This window comes from Salvelinus sp. IW2-2015, linkage group LG17 (assembly GCF_002910315.2).
Source record: "Salvelinus sp. IW2-2015 linkage group LG17, ASM291031v2, whole genome shotgun sequence".
Classification (NCBI taxonomy): domain Eukaryota; kingdom Metazoa; phylum Chordata; class Actinopteri; order Salmoniformes; family Salmonidae; genus Salvelinus; species Salvelinus sp. IW2-2015.
In genome coordinates this window covers 2,582,683-2,606,035 of record NC_036857.1, presented here as the reverse complement: position 1 = coordinate 2,606,035, position 23,353 = coordinate 2,582,683, and the positions used below count along the sequence as shown (strand labels likewise).

General features: G+C 42.1%; 1 protein-coding gene across 4 annotated transcripts in view; it reads right to left on the bottom strand.

The window, feature by feature from the left end:
• Positions 1 to 23,353, bottom strand: part of LOC111976574 (protein NDRG3) — a 63,868-nt gene that overhangs the window by 35,553 nt on the left and 4,962 nt on the right. Inside the window, exons 1-4 of one of the 4 annotated variants that reach the window (XM_024005513.2) lie at positions 7,533 to 7,623; positions 7,202 to 7,313; positions 2,528 to 2,616; positions 1,078 to 1,110 (exon numbers count right to left, since the gene is read on the bottom strand). In XM_024005513.2, the coding sequence (XP_023861281.1) occupies positions 1,078 to 1,110; positions 2,528 to 2,584 (90 nt within the window). In that variant the 5' untranslated portion in view covers positions 2,585 to 2,616; positions 7,202 to 7,313; positions 7,533 to 7,623. Of the gene's footprint in view, positions 1 to 1,077; positions 1,111 to 2,527; positions 2,617 to 7,201; positions 7,314 to 7,532; positions 7,624 to 23,353 lie in introns of those variants that run through there. The other 3 variants (XM_070447805.1, XM_024005514.2, XM_024005512.2) reach the window with 3 other exon arrangements.

Below are 23,353 nucleotides of genomic sequence, written 5' to 3'. Positions count from 1 at the left end.
GTGACGAGTTGTGGTTATGATAGTGGACACTGTGAGAACATTGGGTGGACTGAGTTGTGGTTATGATAGTGGACACTGTGGAGAACATTGGGTGACTGAGTTGTGTTATGATAGTGACACTTGTGGGAACTCTGGGGAGACTGACCATTCTACTGTGAATAGGCCTAAAGGGCCGTCCACACCAATGACAACAAAAAATTTAGAAATATTATTTTGTGTTGTTATAGTCTAGGTATGATCATTTTGTTTTCCCTAAAAAGCTGGAGCGCAGCCTGGGGAGCACACCATCCTAGGCTACCTGTTATTTCATCATCTGATCAAAAATATATATTTCACTGTGTAACTTCATTGGGTAGGCTATAGGCTATTCACTGCAGTGTTAGGCCTAACATTTAGCTAATGAATGATGGGTTGCATACGCTTCTAACTTGGACTACACATATTTAGACTGTCTTCACAGTTCTCTTTGCGCTTTCGCTTTTCAAATCTGTTAAGAAATAGCGACTGTGCAAACAGCAAGCTCTAAGTGACCAAATCGGATGTGTGTGTGTTCAGACATCTGTTTGTTGACATGGCTACGCTAGTTGTCATAGTAACAATGGGTGTGTGTGTGCACACACTTTCAAAAACGAGTCCTTTTTGGCTAGCCACAGCAGTCCACTCGCTAGCTAGCCACAGCAGTCCACTCGCTAGCTAGGTATCTGTATAGCTTTCTAGCACATTCACTAATTTGTTTGTAAACAACTACCAAGCTAGTTAGCTACCACATGTTCTTGTCCAACTGTCAACAGAGTAGCCAGCAAAAAACAAGATATGCCAAATAACAGTCTAAAACCACTTGAGGGAAAATCAGATTTGACTATTCAGACAAGTCACATGGTCAGGGATCAGATTTGTATCTGAWTTCAAACCACCTATGAAGGTGGTTTGAAATGYGACTTGAAATACCCGATTCCATGTGCTTTTGACTGTTCAGACTGGAGGAAAACAACAGATTCTATCGGATATGCAAAAAAATTGGATTTGAGTCACTTCAAACTGCCWACGTGAACACTGCTTAAGAGACGTTTGACTCACCTGACAATCAAAGTCCTGGAAGTTACGCCCATTCTGCAGAGGGATGAAAAGAAAAATTTGATGTATTTAAGTCATAAACAAGTGCCAGATATTTATATATATGTTTTGATTGAACGAGATCCGAAGCGCCTCTTCTCCCTCATTATCCCCCAGTCATTCTGCTCCAAGGCCTGCAGAAGAGTCTGTAGAGCCACAGGTGTCACCAGGAGGCGGCAGAGGGCAACAAGAGCCATCTCAGATCAATGTGTGGAGTAAATTACCTCTAGTGGTTGATGCCAGAGCCTGCCTCTCTCTCGCTCTGTCTCTCTGTGCTCCCAGCAATGTGGAGGACACCCTGGGTTCTCTCTGTGTCATTACTGTCCTCATAYTGAGCCCTCCACCCACCCTCATCATTAGCAGTAATGTACTGCTGGAGCGGAGAGTGGAGACACTGAGCAGATGTCGCTGAGGAGCTAAAACAGGATCATTACTGCAGATAAGACCTTTTTTATTTAACCTTTATTTAACTAGGCAAGTCAGTTAAGATTAAGAACAAATTCTTATTTTCAATGACGGCCTACTGGGGAACAGTGGGTTAACTGCCTTGTTCAGGGGCAGAACGACAGATTTTTACCTTGTCAGCTCGGGGATCCGATCTAGCAACCTTTCGGTTACTGGCCCAACGCTCTAACCACTAGGCTACCTGCCGCCCTTTACATGGGCAGAAMACACAGGCACATTCCCTACTACAGTCAGTCAGGCCCTTTCATTCTAACGAGGCAGGGTCAAGGGGTTAATGATTTGCAGAGTGGTTCAAGTGCCTCAGCCATCCACTATAGTGAGCAAAGTGGGACGGTGTTTTGAAACTCAAATGGCTGATTCACTGTGATATCAAAACCACAGCTCACTAAGCAAGCCCTCTTCCTGACAATGTAGACAACCTTACATCAGCTCCCAGTATCTGCTAGCTACCAATATAGACACATCTAATYTGCCATCACATCTAATAACATCTCATTTCAATCTAATTTCATATCAGCCTCTCCTCTTCCCCAGTGCTTGACTTGGGCAGGAGCTCACCGGAGCTGAGTACCTACATCTCAAATGTTCTACTGCTGGAGCTACTGCACCTAAATATAAACAGTACCGGCACCCAAAATGTGTACCGGCACCTATTTCCAGTCCAAGTCTAGCACTGCTCTCCCCTATAGCACATCCACCCCTGCAGCACCTCCAACCCCACCACCACGTACCCCAGCCAATCTCGTTCCCAGGGTAACTAGCAGCAGCAGCACCCTGGGGCCTGGCAGGCAAATTGATCAAATGTAAATAAAAGGAASCGATCTATGCAGAGAGTGCAGACTGACTGAAGGGCAGAGCTGTGCAGTGCTAAGCTGATCAGCCCAGGCTAGTGACTCCTGAACCTATTGGTGGGAGTAAAGGAGTGGGTTTATTCTTCCTGTCCACTCACCTTATCTGTGAGCAGGGGCTTGATCTCAGTCAGCTGCACGTCCTGGAGCTCGTCCATCTCAACTTAGGTCTGACAGCTGTCAATCACACCTGAGGGAGACAGAGGGAAATGTATCAGACACAGGAAGCAGTAGTAAGCTACTACCACCAACTTATTTCCCTGACTTCAACTCCCTGAGTGATATTCTGTCTTCTGCCAGCATAAATAAGTCTGAGGATAGAAGACTCAAAAACAGAGATCAGGAGAAACCAAGAGAGAAACAGCGGCTCCGTTGCCATGGACACAGAGTGTCCTCTTAACATTGCTCACTAGATAGGAACAGGATGCTATAGTGGTAGATTAGGATGTGTGGACTGGAGCTCTGTTACCCACAGAAAGGGAGCAGAACTGGGAAGAGAGAGAGAACAGGATTAGAGAGCAGGAAGAATCCTGTTAACCAGAGATGGAGAGCACTAGAAATGAGGACATGAATAAGTAATGACATGGAGAGGGAATATTGATGTAGTAGTACTGACACGTCTGGCTGGAAATTGTCAGTATAATAACTGCTACACTTCTATTTTATGACGAATCCATTTAAAATGGAAATTAGATTCAATCGCAGTAGTAGCCTAGCTACTCAAGTTGTCAGAACCCCTAAATGGATACTAGTATGAGTTTTCAGCCATTCACTGGCAGACATATTCCACTGAACTCTAACAGTGCACCAAAATAATTCCTATATTATTGCACACTGAGGGTGCAATAAGAAAGGGAAAATAAATTGTGTGTCATGTGCATTTGGGCATGTCAACACCGACCCTCATCTCCCTCCCCATGGGGGTGTCAGTGGGGACAGTCCCTTATCCTGTCGCAGTAGGGGAGCATGTGACCGAGTGTCATCACTGTGTGGCCAACGTCTAAATGCTACAGTAGTGGTGAAATGAGCCAGAAGAGAACCAACAAGACAAGGATCTAGCAAATGGCCCCAGGATCACATGTAGTGGATATCATCCTGACTGTCATGATGAATGTCCCCTGGTTTATTGAACGCTCCTCTCTCTCTCAGTGCTGCTATGTCTTTTTAGTGAACGTTGCCAAGTCTGTCCCAGTTCTAAATCTAATTATATGTGGGGTAGATGAGGACTTCACAGCATGCCTGTGTCTCACACRGTCTCACTCACATAATCTGGAAGGCATTTTTTAGACAGAAAACAAAGGGATTTGAAAGTGTGGGCTGAAAATAGAATGMATCTTTGATGGGTACATTGATGAAGAGATTTTCAGCAGAGAACTCAACAGAGCCTACCACTCAAACATGTCTCTTTCTATAGTATTGATTAAATTACAAAACAGGCAGGAAAACCAAACMTGGGAAGCCCACTAACAGGAAGCTATAAGTGGACGGAGGTCAAAGCAACATCTCCGTACAATCKCTCTCAATTAAAACCATATCAGCCAAGCATACTGGAGACTGGAGGGGCGGTATTATTCCGGGAGAGGGGATGGATCCAACACTTCCTTCAATGTGACAAAGCTGAAAGGGGGACAAACAAAGCCAAGAGAAAACCTGTAGTSGCTGACGATGGTTGCACTTGCTGACCCAGGAGATGATTGTTACCAAAACTCTGCCTGCAGCTTACCTGCCTGCACTACTGATGGATCACTGGAGACGTCCTGAACGAAGCAGACATTATTTCTCCCACCATGTTAGATCAGCTCAATGACTATGCTAAGGGATTTGCTTTCAGGAAGAGTCGAATGAAGTCGATGGCAGCCAAGGACAAAGACATTACATTGTAAGACAAATAAATAACTGCTATAGCCATCCATGCTTTCTCCCTCTCTCTCTCTCTTCGTTCAAACTCATTGCGAGTTATTTTCGCTGCTGTATTTAACGTTCAGCAAACGAGAGCAACCTTGCGTCCCTCTTCAAACCATCTATTCTAGTCTAGCTTTTCCTGGGAGAGCAGTTTCATTGTGCAAAAGAACACTGCAGAGGCTATAGCTAAATTAGAATCTTATGCATATTAAACCCTAATTCATTAGCTAAATATAAGGCTAATACTGCATTGAATGTATTGCCTGAAAGAGGGAGGCTAGCACATCTACCTTGAACAAGATKATCTATTATGGATGCAATTTGAATGGAATTTATGGAGAAAGATTTTTTTTAGTCAGGACTACAAAAATTTGACAAAGTTGCATTCATAAGTTTTATTGACAAAACGTCAAACAAGTCAGTCAGTGAGTTTGGCGTTTGTAACAGTCACTATGTGAGCTTATTATTCCCTATGATCTCCTATGTAGAATTAACCTTACCTTCTAATGACTTGTGTAGCTTGCGAGTGTCACAGAGCAAAACATATCATGAGWSTCTCAGCTTTTCATGGATAGCTKTTAATATAGTTTGTAGCACAAACCATTCGGACTCTACAGATGTTTTTGTAGGATCSGCCCTTGTCTCACAAGCCCTACCAGCCTGCTAACGTTACATTAGCAGTGCCAGTTGCTATCAACACCTAGCTTCCAGCTACATAAAAAGTAAACMAATGTTTTGGAAATATATAACGGAATCTAAACAAACATCAAAGAATGTTAGCTATATTCAGTAGGGATGTACGATATATCGGTGAACATTAGCTAAAAATGCTGTGTGYATCGAGCAGTCAACAAGTCCAGCAGTCATTTGAAAGWGTAAGAAMATTTCAGCGAGAAAGGAGAAATCCATTAAAGCCAAGATAATGGAATTCATTGCCCTTGACAATCAACCGTTCTCGGTCGTGGGTGATGTTGGCTTTCGCCGACTGGTCCAGCACCAGTACAAACTACCAAGTGCGCTATTTTTCCAGATGTTGCCCTACCGGAGTTACACAGTAAAAGCGTCACTGGTATTAGCTTCACGACATACTATGGAATGCCGTTTGGGTCTTTGCGTGTCAAAAGATATACACGTCAAAGAACACTATTTGACAATAACACTATTTGAATAGTTAAATAAGCTTTTAATTTGACACGTCAAATAACACARTTCTATTATAGAATGTTGTGTATTCTGAATTTGCACGTGCAAGCCAAGCACCACTACTATCAGTAGCACTGTCAAAGCTGTACAAAAAAWRWTCTGAAAACAAGCAAACACTGGCCATGAACGATGTGTTTACAATACTGCGTTGATAATAAAGCATTATTTGTTCGACTGCAACTTCTGGGGTAGCTAGCTACAGTGTTTCCTCCTTTAAAAGCTGCGAGCTTTCACCGCAGGACTTTGAGGTACCCAGCATCACGGCTTCATTGCTCCAGACCACSACAAGGGGGAGTTAGAGCACTCATTATACATTTGGGTCCCAAGGGTTTTATATGACCAATCATATCGAGTGGTTCCAATGATGAATTTGACGCGAGCCACCCATCCCTGGGTGAAGATGGCTGACAAATCATTACGGTGGAACCAAATGTAASTAGTTATAACGTCATAACGAGTCAAGCAAAAAATGTACAATTGAGAGGAATGTTAGTTAATGTAGAGACAAACGTTTGTACATATTTTTGTCATAAAGTTAATTTACGAAAATAGATATTTAGCAAGTTTGCTGACTAGCTAACATTAACCAGCTAGCTAGCTAGCCAGCGTTATGATAGGAGAATGAGTTATAATTCGTGTTGTTTAATGTTTTAGGGACTCCTGAGAAAACCAGCAAACCRGGCTGTCATCTTSKRAAACAGTGRATGTAAAGAATCTAGCTAGCTAAAGCATTTACTGCAAATTGAACGTACAATTGTGTAAGCTTGCCTTGCAGCTGAAGTAACTTAGCTAACTATTTACTTGCTTATTGTGTAGTAGAGGATAMAAATAACTGTATGCCTATGGATGTGTAGCTAGCTAAAGTATGTAGCCGATCTGTGTATGGACCCTAAAACGTTTGGTATGAATATTAGTTCAGAACCAGAATCTATGAACCTCAGCTATCATAGTTGTTGTATCAACTTCAAGTCTGGATGGCATTAATGAAGCCTATGGATAGAGTAGAATATAATAACTTTATTGTGCCAAGGATGCAAGTCCTATATACATGTACTGTAGTTATTACCATGCATGAGATTCTCACATTGTAGCCTGTACTTTGAATATGTTCACTGATCATGTACTCTTCCTTGGCAAATAAAGACATTGAGACATTATTTTTCAGTCATATCAAACTCCATTATTTGAATGATGCTGTGTCTGCATGTATGTATTACAATTATACACTTCAACAGTGTTTACCACTCCTGCACCTGGGACATTAATGATTACACATTGTAACTATGCAATAGACAAGAAACATGATTTAAGTAACGCTGATTTGTAATTCCTATACAGAAAAAAAAATATGCATATCTAACTTCCTGCATCAATCTGAGGACACAGGATAGTATTTCAATGAGATACTTCATTTCAACCAGTGGAGAATGTGAAAAGCTTTACTGAAAGAAGTTCATTATCCAGGTGTTAAAAATACATAATACATGCATTATAATTATGATAATTGTAATATATTATATATACAAGTTCAATCTGTACTTCAATGCACATATGGTGTGCATTATAAAACAAGGAAGATACACGAGGTGGGGAGAGAGGTGTAGAAGACAGAAAGGGAAAGAGGTAAGAACAGCGGCAGACAGCATATGATTAATGAATTGCAGTGCTACCCTAATATTCTCTCAGTTCATCACAATTGCAGTTTMTCCTAACCAGCCTTGGGCCCCCATTTGGCCCGAAGGTTGAGGTGGCGATGGCGTCCTCTCTCACATCAAAACATACCTGCAGACGAGAGACAGATGGATAGTGAGAGACCATGATTAAGCCTTGTTTTAAAAATTTTTTTTTTATCTAACACGGTCAGTCATCATAATCATCAGGAGGTGAAATGCTAAACGGACCTTGGATCATTAACTCTGGGACTACTACATCTCTGTCTGTATTTCAATGTAAAGCATCTTTAATAATACTTCCTGTTGACCCGACCAAGTGACCTCTCACCTATGATCATGCTGTGCCCTCTGTCAGCCAGTTCAGATACAGGAGGGGTTCACCAAAACAGCTGCTCTAACCTAGAGGATTTAGGGAGCAGGGGGAGATGGATGAAGATGTCATTTTCAGGATACTTCAATACAGCACATAAAGCTTAACACCAGACTGGTATTGTGGTTGTTCATTAGGTGATGGGAAATATGCAATGATACCTGCGCCATCTACACTCTGCAAAGACTCCCTAACTCTTCGTGAAAGACAGTGTTCTTTCATCCTTCTGTAAAAAAAAGCTAACCGTTACAGTCATGAAATATGATTATATATCGACTATGAAACAAAYATGACATGGCCTGCTTATGAGTTGCCATGAAAGAAAGTTAGATTAATTTGACTGGCGAGAACAGGCGTTCGTAGCTAAATGCCTTTGGTTAGCTCGAKAATAATAATTGCATGATTTATCATTCTACGGTATGTATTTAATATAGTAGAATGTTATGAACCGACACTGAATCATAGGAGCTAACTACTAGCTATGTATAAGTTGGACAGAAGAACGCCCAGTACTGCTTACCTGAGATGCCATCATCACACAGTCCTTCTTCGTAGGTGTCCGCTATGACTTCCTTTGTGTCAGAAAAGTTGCTTTCAGAACAATTATTMCATTATTTGATGGAATAGAAACACCATAATATTAATCAAATTAATTAAGCWAGTACCAGTCAAAAGTTTGGACACACCTACTCATTCCAGGATCACAACTATGAAATAACACCGGTCTCCCACATGCCCCGCATTCTGTAGTAAAGACATGGCCTGCTCTCCCTTATGTAAGGAATTAGGCACTTTCCCATGTTTACTACAGTATGTATTGTAGACTGCACAGTAGCCTAATACACATTTTGTTAAATAATGATTAAAAAAAGAAATACCCTTTCAAAATGCAGATGTTGATTTAGTTATGGATCCATAACAAATTACTATGGGAATAAATATCACTGATTTACAGAAATATTGGAAGAAAGTTGTCTAATGAAGGCAAACAATGTAGAGAATCCTCCAATCCTGTAGCCAACTCCCGACTATCACGTTGTACAGCGTCATATTTTCCATTCCATCCTAATGGAAACCTTGAGGGCTTAGTTTTTCCTCTGAATAGAAACACCATAATATTAATCAAATTAATTAAGTCAAATTTCTTAAAATCAATCCCATATACTATGTTATTACAAAAAAGGTTTTAAATGATCTGGTAATAAAAATACGGAATACTATCAAATGCTTCTCAAAGATGCCCTCTGGTGGTCAAACTAGTAATAACAGAAAAAAAATGTCTGACAATTTAATGACGTGCCACAGAATTCTGCGGCAGCACGCAAGGTGTGCCGCAACTTTAAAGGAGGGACCACTGTAGCACCAATACAACCAGCCTGAAAACAATGACCAGTAGAAACTGCAGTCATTTTCATTATTCTTAGCAATGATAAAGTAATCCTTGTGAGTAAGTATTAGCTAGGTAGCCACTTGTTGTTTGCCTATTGAAATTGAACATCGGTTCATGAAAATAAATAGCTAGCTACTTAACCCTGGGATTAAGCACCATAGTAGAATTTGCGGTTTGCCTTCAAAATAAAAGTACCTCTGAAAGTGATGCAGAAGATTACAAATTGTTGGAATCATGGCATATTTAGACTAGATAATGTTAAACAAGGTTGGAATGTGAAGCAATTAAATGGGGTATCAGTCTACTCGGTGACTCACAGAACACAACTGTGAAGAGTTTACGCAAATATTAGCGTTGTAACTCTTATCGCGGGACTGTGTGAAATCACCTCAGTCAGCCTATTGTGTGTATTGAGATTCATATTGCACTGTACAGCTTTTCCTAAGGATTGGGAATGAATGAAATGGGGTATCAGTCTACTCAATATCCAAGATATTTTTTGCCAACGTCCTCAGAGTTAGACTAACGTTCTCCCTAATGTTCTCTGGGTGTCACTGAGTAGAYTGTAGATCAATGACATGGTATCAATCTATAGGTAAGGCTGTACAGTRAAATAAGTATGCCCCCAATGCAATTCTAAAGTATAATACATCCAGTGTGATTTCAGATTTTTCAAATTAACAAATTGTCTTTTGTTGATTTTATATAAACAACATTCCAACCTCGTTTAGCATGATCTATTCAATTACTGMAAAATGTACCATTTGTATTCATTTGCATCACTGTCAATGACATACTTTTATTTTGAAGGCTAACCGCAAAGTCCACTATTGTGGCTATTTCTTGTGGCTAGCTTCACATAGATGGATCCGACCACTAATCAAATAATAACTGTTATAAAATTAGGGTTATTTTAGATGATGACACTTAGTTATATAGTTAGCTAGCAAACTATATAGCTACTGAAACAGATGTTGTTTTGCTATGTTTTTGGGGAAGAACATTGTTTGCATCCATTTGCAGCTTTTTTTTTTAATGACCAGCACTGTAGGTGCGCGAGACAACTTTACCAGCATCATAGCACACGTATCGATGAATCGTTGTGACATGAAATAGGAGTGATAGTGAAATAACTACGTAAAATATGTATGAACGCGTTAAATTGTGACGCGCAGTCAAATTCAGGTCCTGATTGGGCAACAAGCTTATTTGACATGTCAATTAGTGATATTTGACGTGTATCTTTTTTGACATGCAAAGACCCAAGTGGCGTTCCATAGAAATCCTGGTTGAGAATGAAACGACTGAACAGCGAAACAGCACAGCAATTAAGTGAAAGAAATTGGTTTTGATTATGTTTTACTGGTAATGGGGACATACGTAAATGCCAACAAAATAACTTTTTGGTCAGTGTGGTGTGTAACGTTTATTTAACTAGGCAAGTCAGGTAAGAACAAATTCTTATTTACAATGCCGGCTTACCCCAGCCAAACCCGGACAACGCTGGGCCAATTGTGCGCTGACCTATTGGACTCCCAATCATGGCCGGATGTGATACAGCCTGAGACCGATGCGTCCATGTGTGTGTGTTAACTATTTAACTGTACTGAATGCTTAAAATAGCCACTAACATTTTAAATATCGGTATCGTTTTTTTAGGGGCAAGGAAAATATCGGTATCGGCCAAAAATGTCATATCGGTGCATCACTAATATTCAGTTATGTTAGCCAGTAATCAACAAAACTTTAATAAAAAAAGGTAGCCAGCTAAAGTTAGCTATTAGCATAACCAGGTAACATTAGCCTAGCCAGCCTAGACAACCAGCACGGCTACGGTCGGCATGCTAGAGCCCAACTACTGAAAACCAGTTAAAACAACACATAACAACCRCAGAACAAAAGAGCAGATACCATCGAATGGGCCCCAGGCATCAATCTGTAAGTAAGAGTGAGGGAAATTCAATAGCGAGAAAAATTCAAAATGGATAGCTTCCAGATGTCAAATCAACTAGCACTAGCACTAAATAAGGTGGAAAAAGTTACAACTTGCGTCGCCTACTTCAGAGATCATGACAAAAAGTTGACAAAACAAAAAGGAGAAGAGACAAGGTACCACCACTGTTGCACAATTAGAGCAAGCAGGTATGATTTTGTCTTTCATTTTGAGCCCACTGCAAGAATGCACCAGATCCTGCAGTCTAAAGCGTTCCAACTAGATAATACAGCCACAAAGTCTGTGAAAATCAAGAGGTGTTGCTAACGGTACCCAGGCCGAGCTAGCATATGAACTCTTTAGCACAGARTAGATCCTCCATATGACCTTGAGAAATAGTGCATTGTGGGTAGTTCCGAAGATATCTGGAAATAAGTTAAATATAAAAATAATAGTTATAGGTAAGCAGATCGTGACAACTAACTAAGATTTTGACCACACATCCTTCCTACCGTTTAAAGCAATGATATTTGAGTGATAGGGTTGTTTAAAAAAAAAAAAACTGTGCAGCTGCTTTTTTACAAATCAAAAATAAGGTGACCCCCTGAAAGCCAGATGGTGATATGTAAATTAGGCATGCATAGGCTATGCTGCAGTAAATGTACCTGTCGCAAGAAAACAATATGATACATGCATTGTAAACTGCGATCCATATGAGATGCACCGTCTGTCCCCACTCTCAGCATTGATGATTGATCATGCAGACAGAGGCCATAGAGAAGCCAGATTTAGACATTGCATWTAATTTAACAATTCCATTTCACGTCATGCTGTTGATAGAAATAAATCTTTATATTTTACCGGTTCCTCAATTATTTATCCCGGGAAAASGGAGTGGGTGAAATCTCAGTARATCTCTGTAACCCGGTTCCTGCTATTAAACCCTAGTCAGGAGCTCTGCAGCAACAGAGACACTGTCCCAAGATATCAGCCGTGGATGAGTCGGTCAAACTAACACGCCCACAATCCCGCTAACCATGGCATACACAAGACAGGACTGAGATGACCTTTTCCCTTGAAAAAAAAKAATCACAAAATTCTATTTTCTAACACGTCAATCACAAATCCTGTTATTGCCATACACACCAATATCCTGTCCATGACCATGTGTATCACAGAGTCTTTCACAATCAGGTTATGTAGCTCACGTCATCAATTGTAATCTAGTATAGCCTTATTTTCAGGAATAAAGAATAAGAAGAGATTAACATGTCAGATGAGTTGATAAATAATGAGTTTGAGAAAAGCAGTTGACAGAGTAGCAGGGCTCGACATTAACGCTTGCCATCTTGTCCGGGACAATTAAAAAAAGAATATAGTCGGACAAGAAGAATATAGATTTAAGATGTCGAAATGGACAAGTAAAAAAATTCAAAAATTACAATCAAACAATTATGCCGGCCAGGTTTGGAGGCCGACATTGGAAAAATAAAAATAAATTTTTCGATGTACATATATTTAAAAAAAAAAAAGCCTACAGATCAAAGTGTAGGTGATATGCATATTGGCTACAGCCTCATGTTAAAACCGACACTGACATGAGGGGAGCACCAGAAAATGAAGCTGAACTTGAATGAGATTTTGAAGTGTATAAATATAGGCTAAAAGCCAGTCATGTTCGACAAATATAATGGACAACTAACATTAACGTCTAAAGGCTTGATTCTGTCGACATACGAGGCACAGTTGGTTCAGATCAAATGGTCACAAGATCCGAGTGAAAGACAGTGCAAGTTGTGTATCGCACATCACCCACCTTGAATCTGAGAGGCGGCGGTCAGCATTTTGAAACTATTTAACCATTCACTATATCGTTTAAAACCTGGACATTTTATGAAGCATGTCTTATCTTGTTTCAAAGTAGCCTAGCCAAAACACAACCATACAAATGTTGAGGGAACTAACACTCAATGCCATTGAAACCAGCATTTCTCTCATGTTCCATTGKTTTTCAAATTCAATATTCTTTCATTGTCCCAAAGCAACCAAGGCATAATCCTAGTCATATTAATAACCCATCCTAAATGTTGCTATCAGATTCCCCCTCTTTCTAACGGAGTATYTTCATCTTCATCACATGAAATCGCACGTGCATGCGATGCACTTTTGAGAACGGTGTTTTCACCAGTAATTACTTTTTGGAACAGTGCATATGCCTATACTAGCCAACAGCCATGTATGTGTGCATTTGGGAGTTTTTCCTAGCCACCGTGCTTCTACACCTGCATTGCTTGCTGTTTGGGGTTTTAGGCTGGGTTTCTGTACAGCACTTCGAGATATTAGCTGATGTACGAAGGGCTATATAAAATAAACTTGATTTGATTTGTTGAGCTTAAAATATGAAGAAATAAAACAATCAACATTTTAAACTAAAACGGTCTGATCTGCTGCATCAGCCTCATTGCTTTACACTAAAAATGGTGTGCAGTGGTTGTACGAATGTTTAATCTGTAGTCCGAGAACTGTCCCAGAGTCTGTTTCGAACCGTAGACATATTTATCGTCTGAGAGACGACGGGTCGGCCCTAATTTCAAGCCCCGAAGGGAATTATTTTATAAAGACATAAAAAGTATTTGGTTGTAATTGTAATGTTGCAATATTTTATAGGCTACCAAGGGCGGCAGGTAGCCTAGTGGTTAGAGCGCTGGGCCAGTAACCCAAAAGTTTGGTAGATCGAATCCCCGAGCTGACAAGGTAAAATTCTGTCATTCTGCCCCTGAACAAGACAGTTAACCCACTGTTCCCCGGTTGGCCGTCATTGTAAATAAGATTTTCTTCTTAACTGGCTTGCCTAGTTAAATAAATAAATGTTTTTAAAAGGGTGGCCAACCATCCTGCAGGAGAGCCTTAAAGGGACAGTGTTGTTTTTATTTTTTTGACAGATATGCAAAGCAGCCAATAGGCAGAGTGTAGCCTACATTATTGTCTGATTGTCTATGTTMAAAAATATTGTAATRCATTATATTTTGTAAAGTGGTTCCTTGCAGTGACCTGAGCTTTTGGACAAGCAAAATAATACTTGTCTGAAAACAAAGTTAGTCAAGCATTAGTAGGGAGGGTCACAGCCAGGGCTATGAGGGAGGGGGGACAGGTGAGGATCCAGTGCAGCCAGACAGTGCTACTGTAATATAGGCCTTTCCCTTAGTCCCCAGATCTGCCTAGACAGTTTTCTGCCCAGCACTGAGCATAGTAGACTAGTTCATGTATCCTAGATCAAAGGAATCATCAGCCAGCATTCTTTAGCAAGACTAAAGATATTAGTATGAATCCCAATTCACTTTCTGTAATGGAGATACACAGACATGCAACGATAGAATACACATCAGAGAAACAGACATGCAGCGATAGAGATAAATATAGAGCCATACAGAGAAACAGACATGCAGCGATAGAGATACAATACAGCCATACAGAGAAACAGACATGCAGCGATAGAGATACACATACAGCCATACAGAGAAACAGACATGCAGCGATAGAGATACACATACAGCCATACAAGAGAACAGACATGCAGCGATAGAATACACATACAGCCTACAGAGAAACAGACATGCAGCGATAGAGATACACATACAGCCATACAGAGAAACAGACATGCAGCGATAGAGATACACATACAGCCATACAAGAGAAACAGACATGCAGCGATAGAGATACACATACAGCCATACAGAGACACAGACATGCAGCGATAGAGATACACATACAGCCATACAGAGATAGATACACATACAGCCATACAGAGAAACAGACATGCAGCGATAGAGATACATATACAGCCATACAGAGAAACAGACATGCAGCGATAGAGATACATATACAGCCATACAAGAGAAACAGACATGCAGCGATAGAGATACATATTACAGCCATACAGAGAAACAGACATGCAGCGATAGAGATACACATACAGCCATACAGAGATGCAGCAATAGAGATACACATACAGCCATACAGAGAAACAGACATGCAGCGATAGAGATACATATACAGCCATACAGAAAACAGACATGCAGCGATAGAGATACATATACAGCCAACAGAGAAAAGACATGCAGCGATAGAGATACTATACAGCCATACAGAGAAACAGACATGCAGCGATAGAGACACAATACAGCCATACAGAGATGCAGCAATAGAGATACACATACAGCCATACAGAGAAACAGACATGCAGCGATAGAGATACATATACAGCCATACAGAGAAACAGACATGCAGCGATAGAGAAACAGACATGCAGCGATAGAGATACACATACAGCCATACAGAGACACAGACATGCAGCAATAGAGAAACATATACAGCCATACAGAGAAACAGACATGCAGCGATAGAGATACACATACAGCCATACAGAGATTACAGACACAGACATGCAGATCTGATTAGTCTTATTGAGAGACAGATCATGGCAACTCCTAACCCGATTTCTCAGACAGAGAGCCATGGCCCAGCTCCCCCAATTCCCCCCACCCACCCAGCGCAACATCTGCCCGAACGGAACCTAAGTTGCCATGGTGACCAATCTTCGTCATCAGGTGCGAGAAGAGATATCATTGGTTATCCCCATTCCCCAAACACACAATTAAAATATTAAGGACCTGCCTGTATTCATCGAAAAAGGGAAATGAAGATGAACCGAAATGATAAAAGATGGGACGGAAAAACGAGAGAAGCAAATACAAGATATATACACTGAGTGTACAAAATGTTAACAACATCTGCTCTTTCCATGACAGACTGACCAGGTGACATCTATTATCCCTTATTGATGTCACTTGATGAATCCACTTCAAAAATCAGTGTAGATGAAGGGGAAGAGAGAGGTTAAAGAAGGATTTTTAACCCTTGAAACATTTGAGATATGGATTGTGTATGTGTGGCATTGAGGGCGAGACAAACGATTGAAGTGCCTTTGAACGGGGTTTGGTAGTAGGTGCCAGGCACAGCGGTTTGTGTCAAGAACTGCAACGCTGCTGCATTCTTCACCTTAAACAGTTCCCGTGTGTATCAAAAATGGTTCACCATCCAAAGGACGTCCATCCAACTTGACAACGTTGACCAGCATCCCTGTGGAACCCTTTCAAGGGGGGGGGGTGCAACTCAATATTAGGAAGAGGTCCTTAAATGTTTTGTACACTCAGTGTAGGTGGCAGTGTATTTATTATGGACCCACATTAGCTGCTGTCTACTCTTCCTGGGGTCCAGCAACATAAAGGCAGTTATAGTTTTTGAAACATTACAATACATTAAGTGTGTGCCCTCAGGCCCGTACTCTACTACCACATATCTACAACACAAAAYCCATGTGTACGTGTGTATAGTGCGTATGTTATCATGTGTATGTATGCATGAGTCTGTGCCTATCTGTAGCTTCATGGTCCCCGCTGTTCCATAAGGTGTATTTAAAACATTAAATTACATTTTACTGCTTGCATGAGATACTTGACGTGGAATAAAGTTCCATGTAGTCATGGCTCTATGTAGTACTGTGCACCTCTCATAGTCTGTTCTGGACTTGGGGACTGTGAAGAGACTTATGGTGGCATGTCTTGTGGGGTACGCATGAGTGYCGGATCTGTGTGCCAGTAGTTCAGACAGACATCTCTGTGCATTCAACATGTCAATACCCCTTACAAATACAAGCAGTGATGAAGTCAATCTCTCCTCCACTTTGAGCTAGGAGAGATTGACATGCATATTACTCATGTTAGCGCTCTGTGTACATCCAAGGGCCAGTCGCGCTGCCCTGTTCTGAGCCAATTGCAATTTTCTTAAGTCCCTCTGTGGCACCTGACCACACGACTGAACAGTAGTCCAGGTGCAACAACCCTAGGTACTGTAGGACCTGCCTTGTTGATAGTGCTGTTAAGCAGAGTAGCGTTTTATTATGGACAGACTTATCCACATCCTAGCTACTGTTGTATGGATATGTTTTGACCATGACAGTTTCCAATCCAGGGTTAGTCCAAGCAGTTTAGTCTCCTCAACTTGCTCAATTACCACATTCATTACAATATTTAGTTGAGGTTTAGTGGATGCTTTGTCCCAAATACAATGCTTTTAGTTTAAATATTTAGGACTAACTTATTTCTTGCCACCCATTCTGAAACGAACTGCAGCTCTTCGTTAAGTGCTGCAGTCATTTCAGTCCCTGTGGTAGCTGACATGTATAGTGTTGAGTCATCCGCATGGATAGACATACTGGCTTTACTCAAAGGCATGTTGTTAGTAAAGATTGAAAAATGTAAAGGGGCCTAGACAGCTGCCCTGCGGAATTCCTGACTTTACCTGGATTTTGTTGGAGAGGTTTCCATTAAAGAACACGCTCTGTGTTCTGTTAGACATGTAACTCTTTATCCACATTATAGCAGGAGGTGTTAAGCCATAACACATATGTTTGTCCAGCAACAGACTATGATCGATAATGTCAAAAGCCGCACTGAAATCTAACAAAGCAGCCCCCACAATCTTGGAGGTAGCTGAGGGGAGGACGACTCATAATAATATCTGGAACGGAGTGAATGGAATGGCATCAGATACCATGTGTTTGATACCATTCCACTCAAGCCATTACCACAAGCCCGTCCTCCCCAATTAAGGTGCCACCAACCTCCTATGATAGATGGAGGAAGAGGGCAAGTAACGTGCAGCAGGTGGTTGTAGCTCTGGGAGCTGGGCGTGGCTCAGGGAGCTGCTGGAGTAATCTGGGAGCCTAATCACAGGGCTGATGGTCTCTGTCACACTGCCCTGCAGGCCTGGGCAGCAGACAGGCCACAGGGGGAACAGAGTCTGGGAGCGGTGGAGGGACAGCACCACTCTGGCCATGCTAGTGGGTAATTACCTCCCTTCACTGGACCCAGCATGTGCAGTCAAAGCCCATGAGAACTTCTCTCCTGGACCACTGGCAGTCTGCATCTGTGCTTAGAATAAMAAATATTTAAAAAAAACTGTGACAGAGGGGCCCAGGGAACAGTACAGGCTTAGGTTTCAGATCCTTGGGTTAGGGGACCCGGTCCAGTGACCCCCAAAAATGTTCAGCAGTCTGGGCATTTGTCAGACCAGTCCGACTGTTCCATTGCACATTTGGGGTAAGTTTGTGGCACACTATGCCAAAAACACAAGGGAATAAAGATTGGCTGCCAATAACTAGTCCAACTGGCAGTCTGTCTAGCTGCCACTGCATGACTGGCAACAGATGCAAGCACCAGAGCCCCTGCGGTTAGGGCATCACAGATTTACTCTAACTTTTTTCATTTCCTAATCCTTAGAGCATCTTCCATTGACATCATTATAACATTCTGGCAGGGGGTTATATTTCTGTGGGAGATAATATGTACGTCTTCCCTGTCACCTCCTGAGTTAACGGTTTCAATTCAAACCAACTGTAATTCACTCTCATTGTCTTACGTCAGGTGACGTCACTCCTACATGACGCTTTGCTGTGCTCTCTGGTGTCTGATCCAGACAGACTAAGGAAACACACAGGCCATTTACTGATTAAAGTAACTACACACACACACACACACACACACACACCTCTCCATGAGAATTAGTTTGACACCGCTGAGCCATTTATTCACAACCTGGTTAAGACTCTTCAATTGCTTCCCACTTTGTCCACATTTTAGCCTAGATAATGACACCTCACAGTAGGGGTGTGAACGTTTAAACGAAATTGGGATTGTTAACCTTTAGGAAAAAAATCCTGAACTGAAAAACTGTTTTTATTTTTTAAATGTCACAGTGCAGTTATCACGAAACTACCACTAACAGGTTCTGATCATCATTATCATAAAAGGGAAACATTTAAATTGCAGAAAATGCCTAACGCAACAATGCTGTAACGTTAAGAGATAAGCATCTTTCACATGATTTACCACGGTTATAAAGCGTCGTCGTTGTTCACAGTTGGAAAAATGGCAGAGAGTGAGAAAGGGAAGCRAAGTCCTGTATGGCCAATGGACAATACTTTGAGTAGTTAAATGAGAAGGTGGTGAAACTTTAGGAGGTGGAAATGAGCTACAGTGGCAGTACAGGTGCAATGCTCAACCATCTGAAAGGGAGGCACGGYGAGACACAAACAGACAGAGGCGATGAGGGACGGAGTGACAAAATCACAGCGTTGATTACAGAAAAGATTGCAGTTGACATGCAGCCARTGGTAGAGGATGTTGGCTTCAATGCCTGATGGCATATCTACGCCMGACTACAAGATGCCATGWAAAAAAAAATGTGATGGTCTGGATTGAGAGATTGTACAATGATTGCTCTACAAGTACAAAGCGCAAGCTATCAAACACCATATGCGTTAACAACAGATTGTTGGCTGTATATGAACACGCTTCATACATCACTGCAGCGAGCCATCACACKGATGAGAAGTGGGWTATGAAGTCCCATGTACTGACCTGAGAACATGGGGGAGGCACACAGCAGAGAACCTAAAAAAACAGCACGACCTACCATGGTTGCTGAGTGGGTGGGGGACAGCAATAAGGTGAGCACCGTCTGGTAGCCTGGACTGAGGTACATTGAACTGAATCACCCCCTACCGGTCATATGYAGGACCATATCTGTTTTGTGAAATTCACGGCATTTTTTTTTCTTTCTTTAAAACTATGAAATAAAAAAATTGCAGTTTAAAGTTTAATACTTTTCCCCCCCCTCTTCTCACGTTTACCTTAGAGTATCGAAACAGATTTCACAACACCAGATTTAGTCCTAGTGTGCCACGTACTTCTTGGCAAAAAAATGAATAAATTGTTCCATGTTGGAAGCCGTCTGGGCAGAGAGAAAACACAATGGTCATACACACACCAGGCTACAAACAGATCAGTGAGTGTAAAACAGCCAGGTGACCGCCGTTCCGTCTGTCAACCACGGCTACTTAAATAGATGGACCCAGTGTAAGGCCTAATATGATATCCACACTGTCACTATACTGTATTAAAGATGCATGGAGGCCAGGGGGGGAGAGAAAGTGATGACAAAGCCCAGGGCTCTCTAGGCTCATTTATACACACACACCGAGTCTCAGCTGTGTGTGTGGGTGGTTTCCATTAACGTCGCATTGTACAGAGGGGAAGACACTAACAAAGGGAGCCTTATTTAACCCCTTTGTCTTTGAGTTTATTTCAAAAAGGAGGACTGAACTGTCATTCCACAGATGCAGCAGGTCCATGGGGATAATTGCAGGGCTGGAATTTGGAGGAGACAGAAACTCCGATGCTACACCAGTGTATCACATGTAATATTCAACAGCCTCTCTGCAGCAGTGCAGGGGATCAAATCAAATTGTATGTGTCGCATAGAATACATGTAGACTAACAGTGAAATGCTTCCTCACGGGCCCTTCCCAACAACACAGAGAGAAAAATAATACACAATAAGTAACGACAACTTGGCTATATACCCGGGTACCAGTACCGAKTCAATGTGCAGGGGTACAAGGTAATTGAGGTAGATATGTACATATAGGTAAGTGACTAGGCAASAGGATATATAAAAATAGTAGCAGCAGAGTATGTGAGGAGTCAAAAGAGTGGGTGCAAAAAGGAACAATGCAGATAGTCCGGGTAGTTATTTAGCAGTCTTATGGCTTGGGGGGAGAAGCTGTTCAGGGTCCTATTGGTACCGCTTCCCGTGCGGTAGCAGAGAGAACAGTCTATGACTTGGGTGGCTGGAGTYTGAACATTTTTAGGGGCCTTCTGACACCATCTGCTATAGAGGTTCTGGATGGCAGGGAGCTCAGCCCCAGTGATTTACTGGGCCATACGTACCACCCTCTGTAGTGCCTTGCGGTCGGATGCCAAGCAGTTCCCATACCACGCCGTGATGCAGCCAGTCAAGATGTTCTCAATGGTGCAGCTGTAGAACTTTGAGGATCCATGCCAAATATTTTCAGCCTCCTGAGGGGGAAGAGGCATTGTTATGCCTTCTTCACGACTGTGTTGGTGTGTGTGGACCATGATCATTCCTTAGTGACGTGGACACTGGAAACTTGAAGCTCTTGACCAGCTCCACCACAGCTCTGACGATGTGGAGCGAGTCAAGTTCCCAGTGTCCACATCACTAAGGAATGATCAAAGGGGCGTGCGCATAGTCGTTGGCGGTCAGGCCTACCACTTGTCTCGTCAGCAAACTTTAAAGGTTTTGGAGTCATGCTCATTCACATAGTCGTGGGTGAACATGGAGTACAGGAGGGGACTAAGCACACACCCTGAGGGGCCCCTCGTGTTGAGGGTCTGTGTGGCAGATGTGTTGTTGCCTACCCTCACCACCTGGGGGCGGCCCGTCAGGAAGTCCAGGATCCAGTTGTTCAGTCCCATGTTCCTGAGCTTAGTGATGAGCTTGGAGCTGAGCTRTAGTCAATGAACAGCATTCTCACACAAGTGGTCCTCTYGTCCAGGTGGGAGGGGCAGTGTGGAGAGTAATAGAGATTGCATCATCTGTGGATCAGTTGGRGCAGTGTGTGAATTGGAGTGGGTCCAGGGTGTCTGGAATGATGGTGTTGAGCCATGACCAGCCTTTCAAAGCATGTCGAGGCTAAAGATGTGAGTTCTACGGGGAGATMGTCATTTAGACAGGTTACCTTGGCATTCTTGGGCACAGGGACTATAAGCTCACATCACTCCAGCAAGCTCAAGGTCACCAACTCCATCCATGTATCTCACAAACCCACACTAAAGTGACTAAACAACTAACATTCAGGTTTCTTTTATTCCAGTGCAGCCCCCAAGGTCTGGCTCTCCTCTGGCACTGGTTTCACAGGGAKTCACCTGTGGAGAGCTGCCAGGTCAGGCATCGGTGTCTCCTACTGATGGTCAGCTAATGGAGAGTCTGTATGGGCGCCAGCCACAATACTAGGAGAATAAGGTTGGCAGGCTGAGCACTGCAAAGTGACTCACTCGTGACTCGTCTCCATTACATATTGAGGTTGGTATTCAAGACGCAACGGAGCAGATGAGGGTGACATCTGCTTCCAAAGAGAGAAGAGCTAGGGGGGGGGGTGGAGACACTGGCTTTGTTAGGAGAATAGTTAATTCCTGGCAATACAGTAAGGAGAGGGAGAGTAGCCTGGCTAGGGGACCGTGACCAAGCAGCCAGGACAAGCCACAGGAGAGGTAATAAGGCTTTCCAAACGGCAAGCAAAAACCTCTGACAGAATATTCTTTATGAGCCGTTGGGCTGGGTAACTAGCATTTGATGTTAGCTCCTTCCTTTGCGCTGCTTTGTATTCCCCACCCTCTCTACCTGAGTAACTGTGCTTACTAATACACAGCCAAGGGACCTGTTCCTCCTGGGTTATACTCAGCCAAGTTTGTGATTTAGTAAGGAAAAAATATCTAAATATAGAAATCAAATTACCATGCTCAGCCTAGATTACATGTGGGTATATTTGGAGCGTTTCAGCCATTATTTTTTTATTTCACCTTTATTTTAGCAGGGAGTCCCATAGAGACCAATATCTATTTTACAAAGGTGCCCTGCATATAGGCCGACAATATCAGGGAGCAGCCAGTGCCTTCTCTGTTCTGTGATACAACACCCGCTCAAACCAGTCTTGTTTGGGTAGCCTAATTGGTAATGCCACTGCGCAGCTCTTTACCAGGCATCTCTGCTGCTCGGACAGTGACGGTCATGGAATTTTGTATGACGGTAATTGTCCAGCCAAATGACCACGGGCTCCGTGATAACCATTCGAATAGCAACAACAAATCATTTACACTCACATATTCTCCTTTCCTGACCGCATGCACTGCCATAGAAATAGAATGAATAGACCAGGAGTCCCCATTCAAGTCAATGACAGCATAATGGGTGGACTGGCGGCCGTAGCGAGTGTACACTTAGGAGCAAAGCAGGAAGTAAAAGCAAGGAGTGTACCCATCAATATGTGCTGTGATTTTTTGATTCAACTCAACTGACATCACAAAAACTACATTCCATTCCATGAGCCATATCAGCTAACATCATTTGAATGAGGATTCAACATTACCATGGACATTATGGCATCACAATACCAGGCAGTCATTGTGAGTGTAACCATAGCTGTGTTCAAATACCCATACTAACATACTGTATACTTAATGAGTATCTACTACATACTATTACTTCATTTTAGTATACTGTAAACAAACGGTATCGTTTCAGTTGAGCATACTAGTCGCCTGTCTGCCAGAAGTTGATACTCTTGCTAGCTTGTTAGCATAACTAATGACTAGCTAGGCATTTGACGATTTTGGGTGTGTATACTCATACTAACCATACTATTTGTTATGTAAATTGAGTATGTAGTATGCTTATTGGCCATAGTATGGATATATTTAGTATGCCAAAAGTTCCGGATGTCGTACTAAATTCTCCAAAATACGAAGTATACAC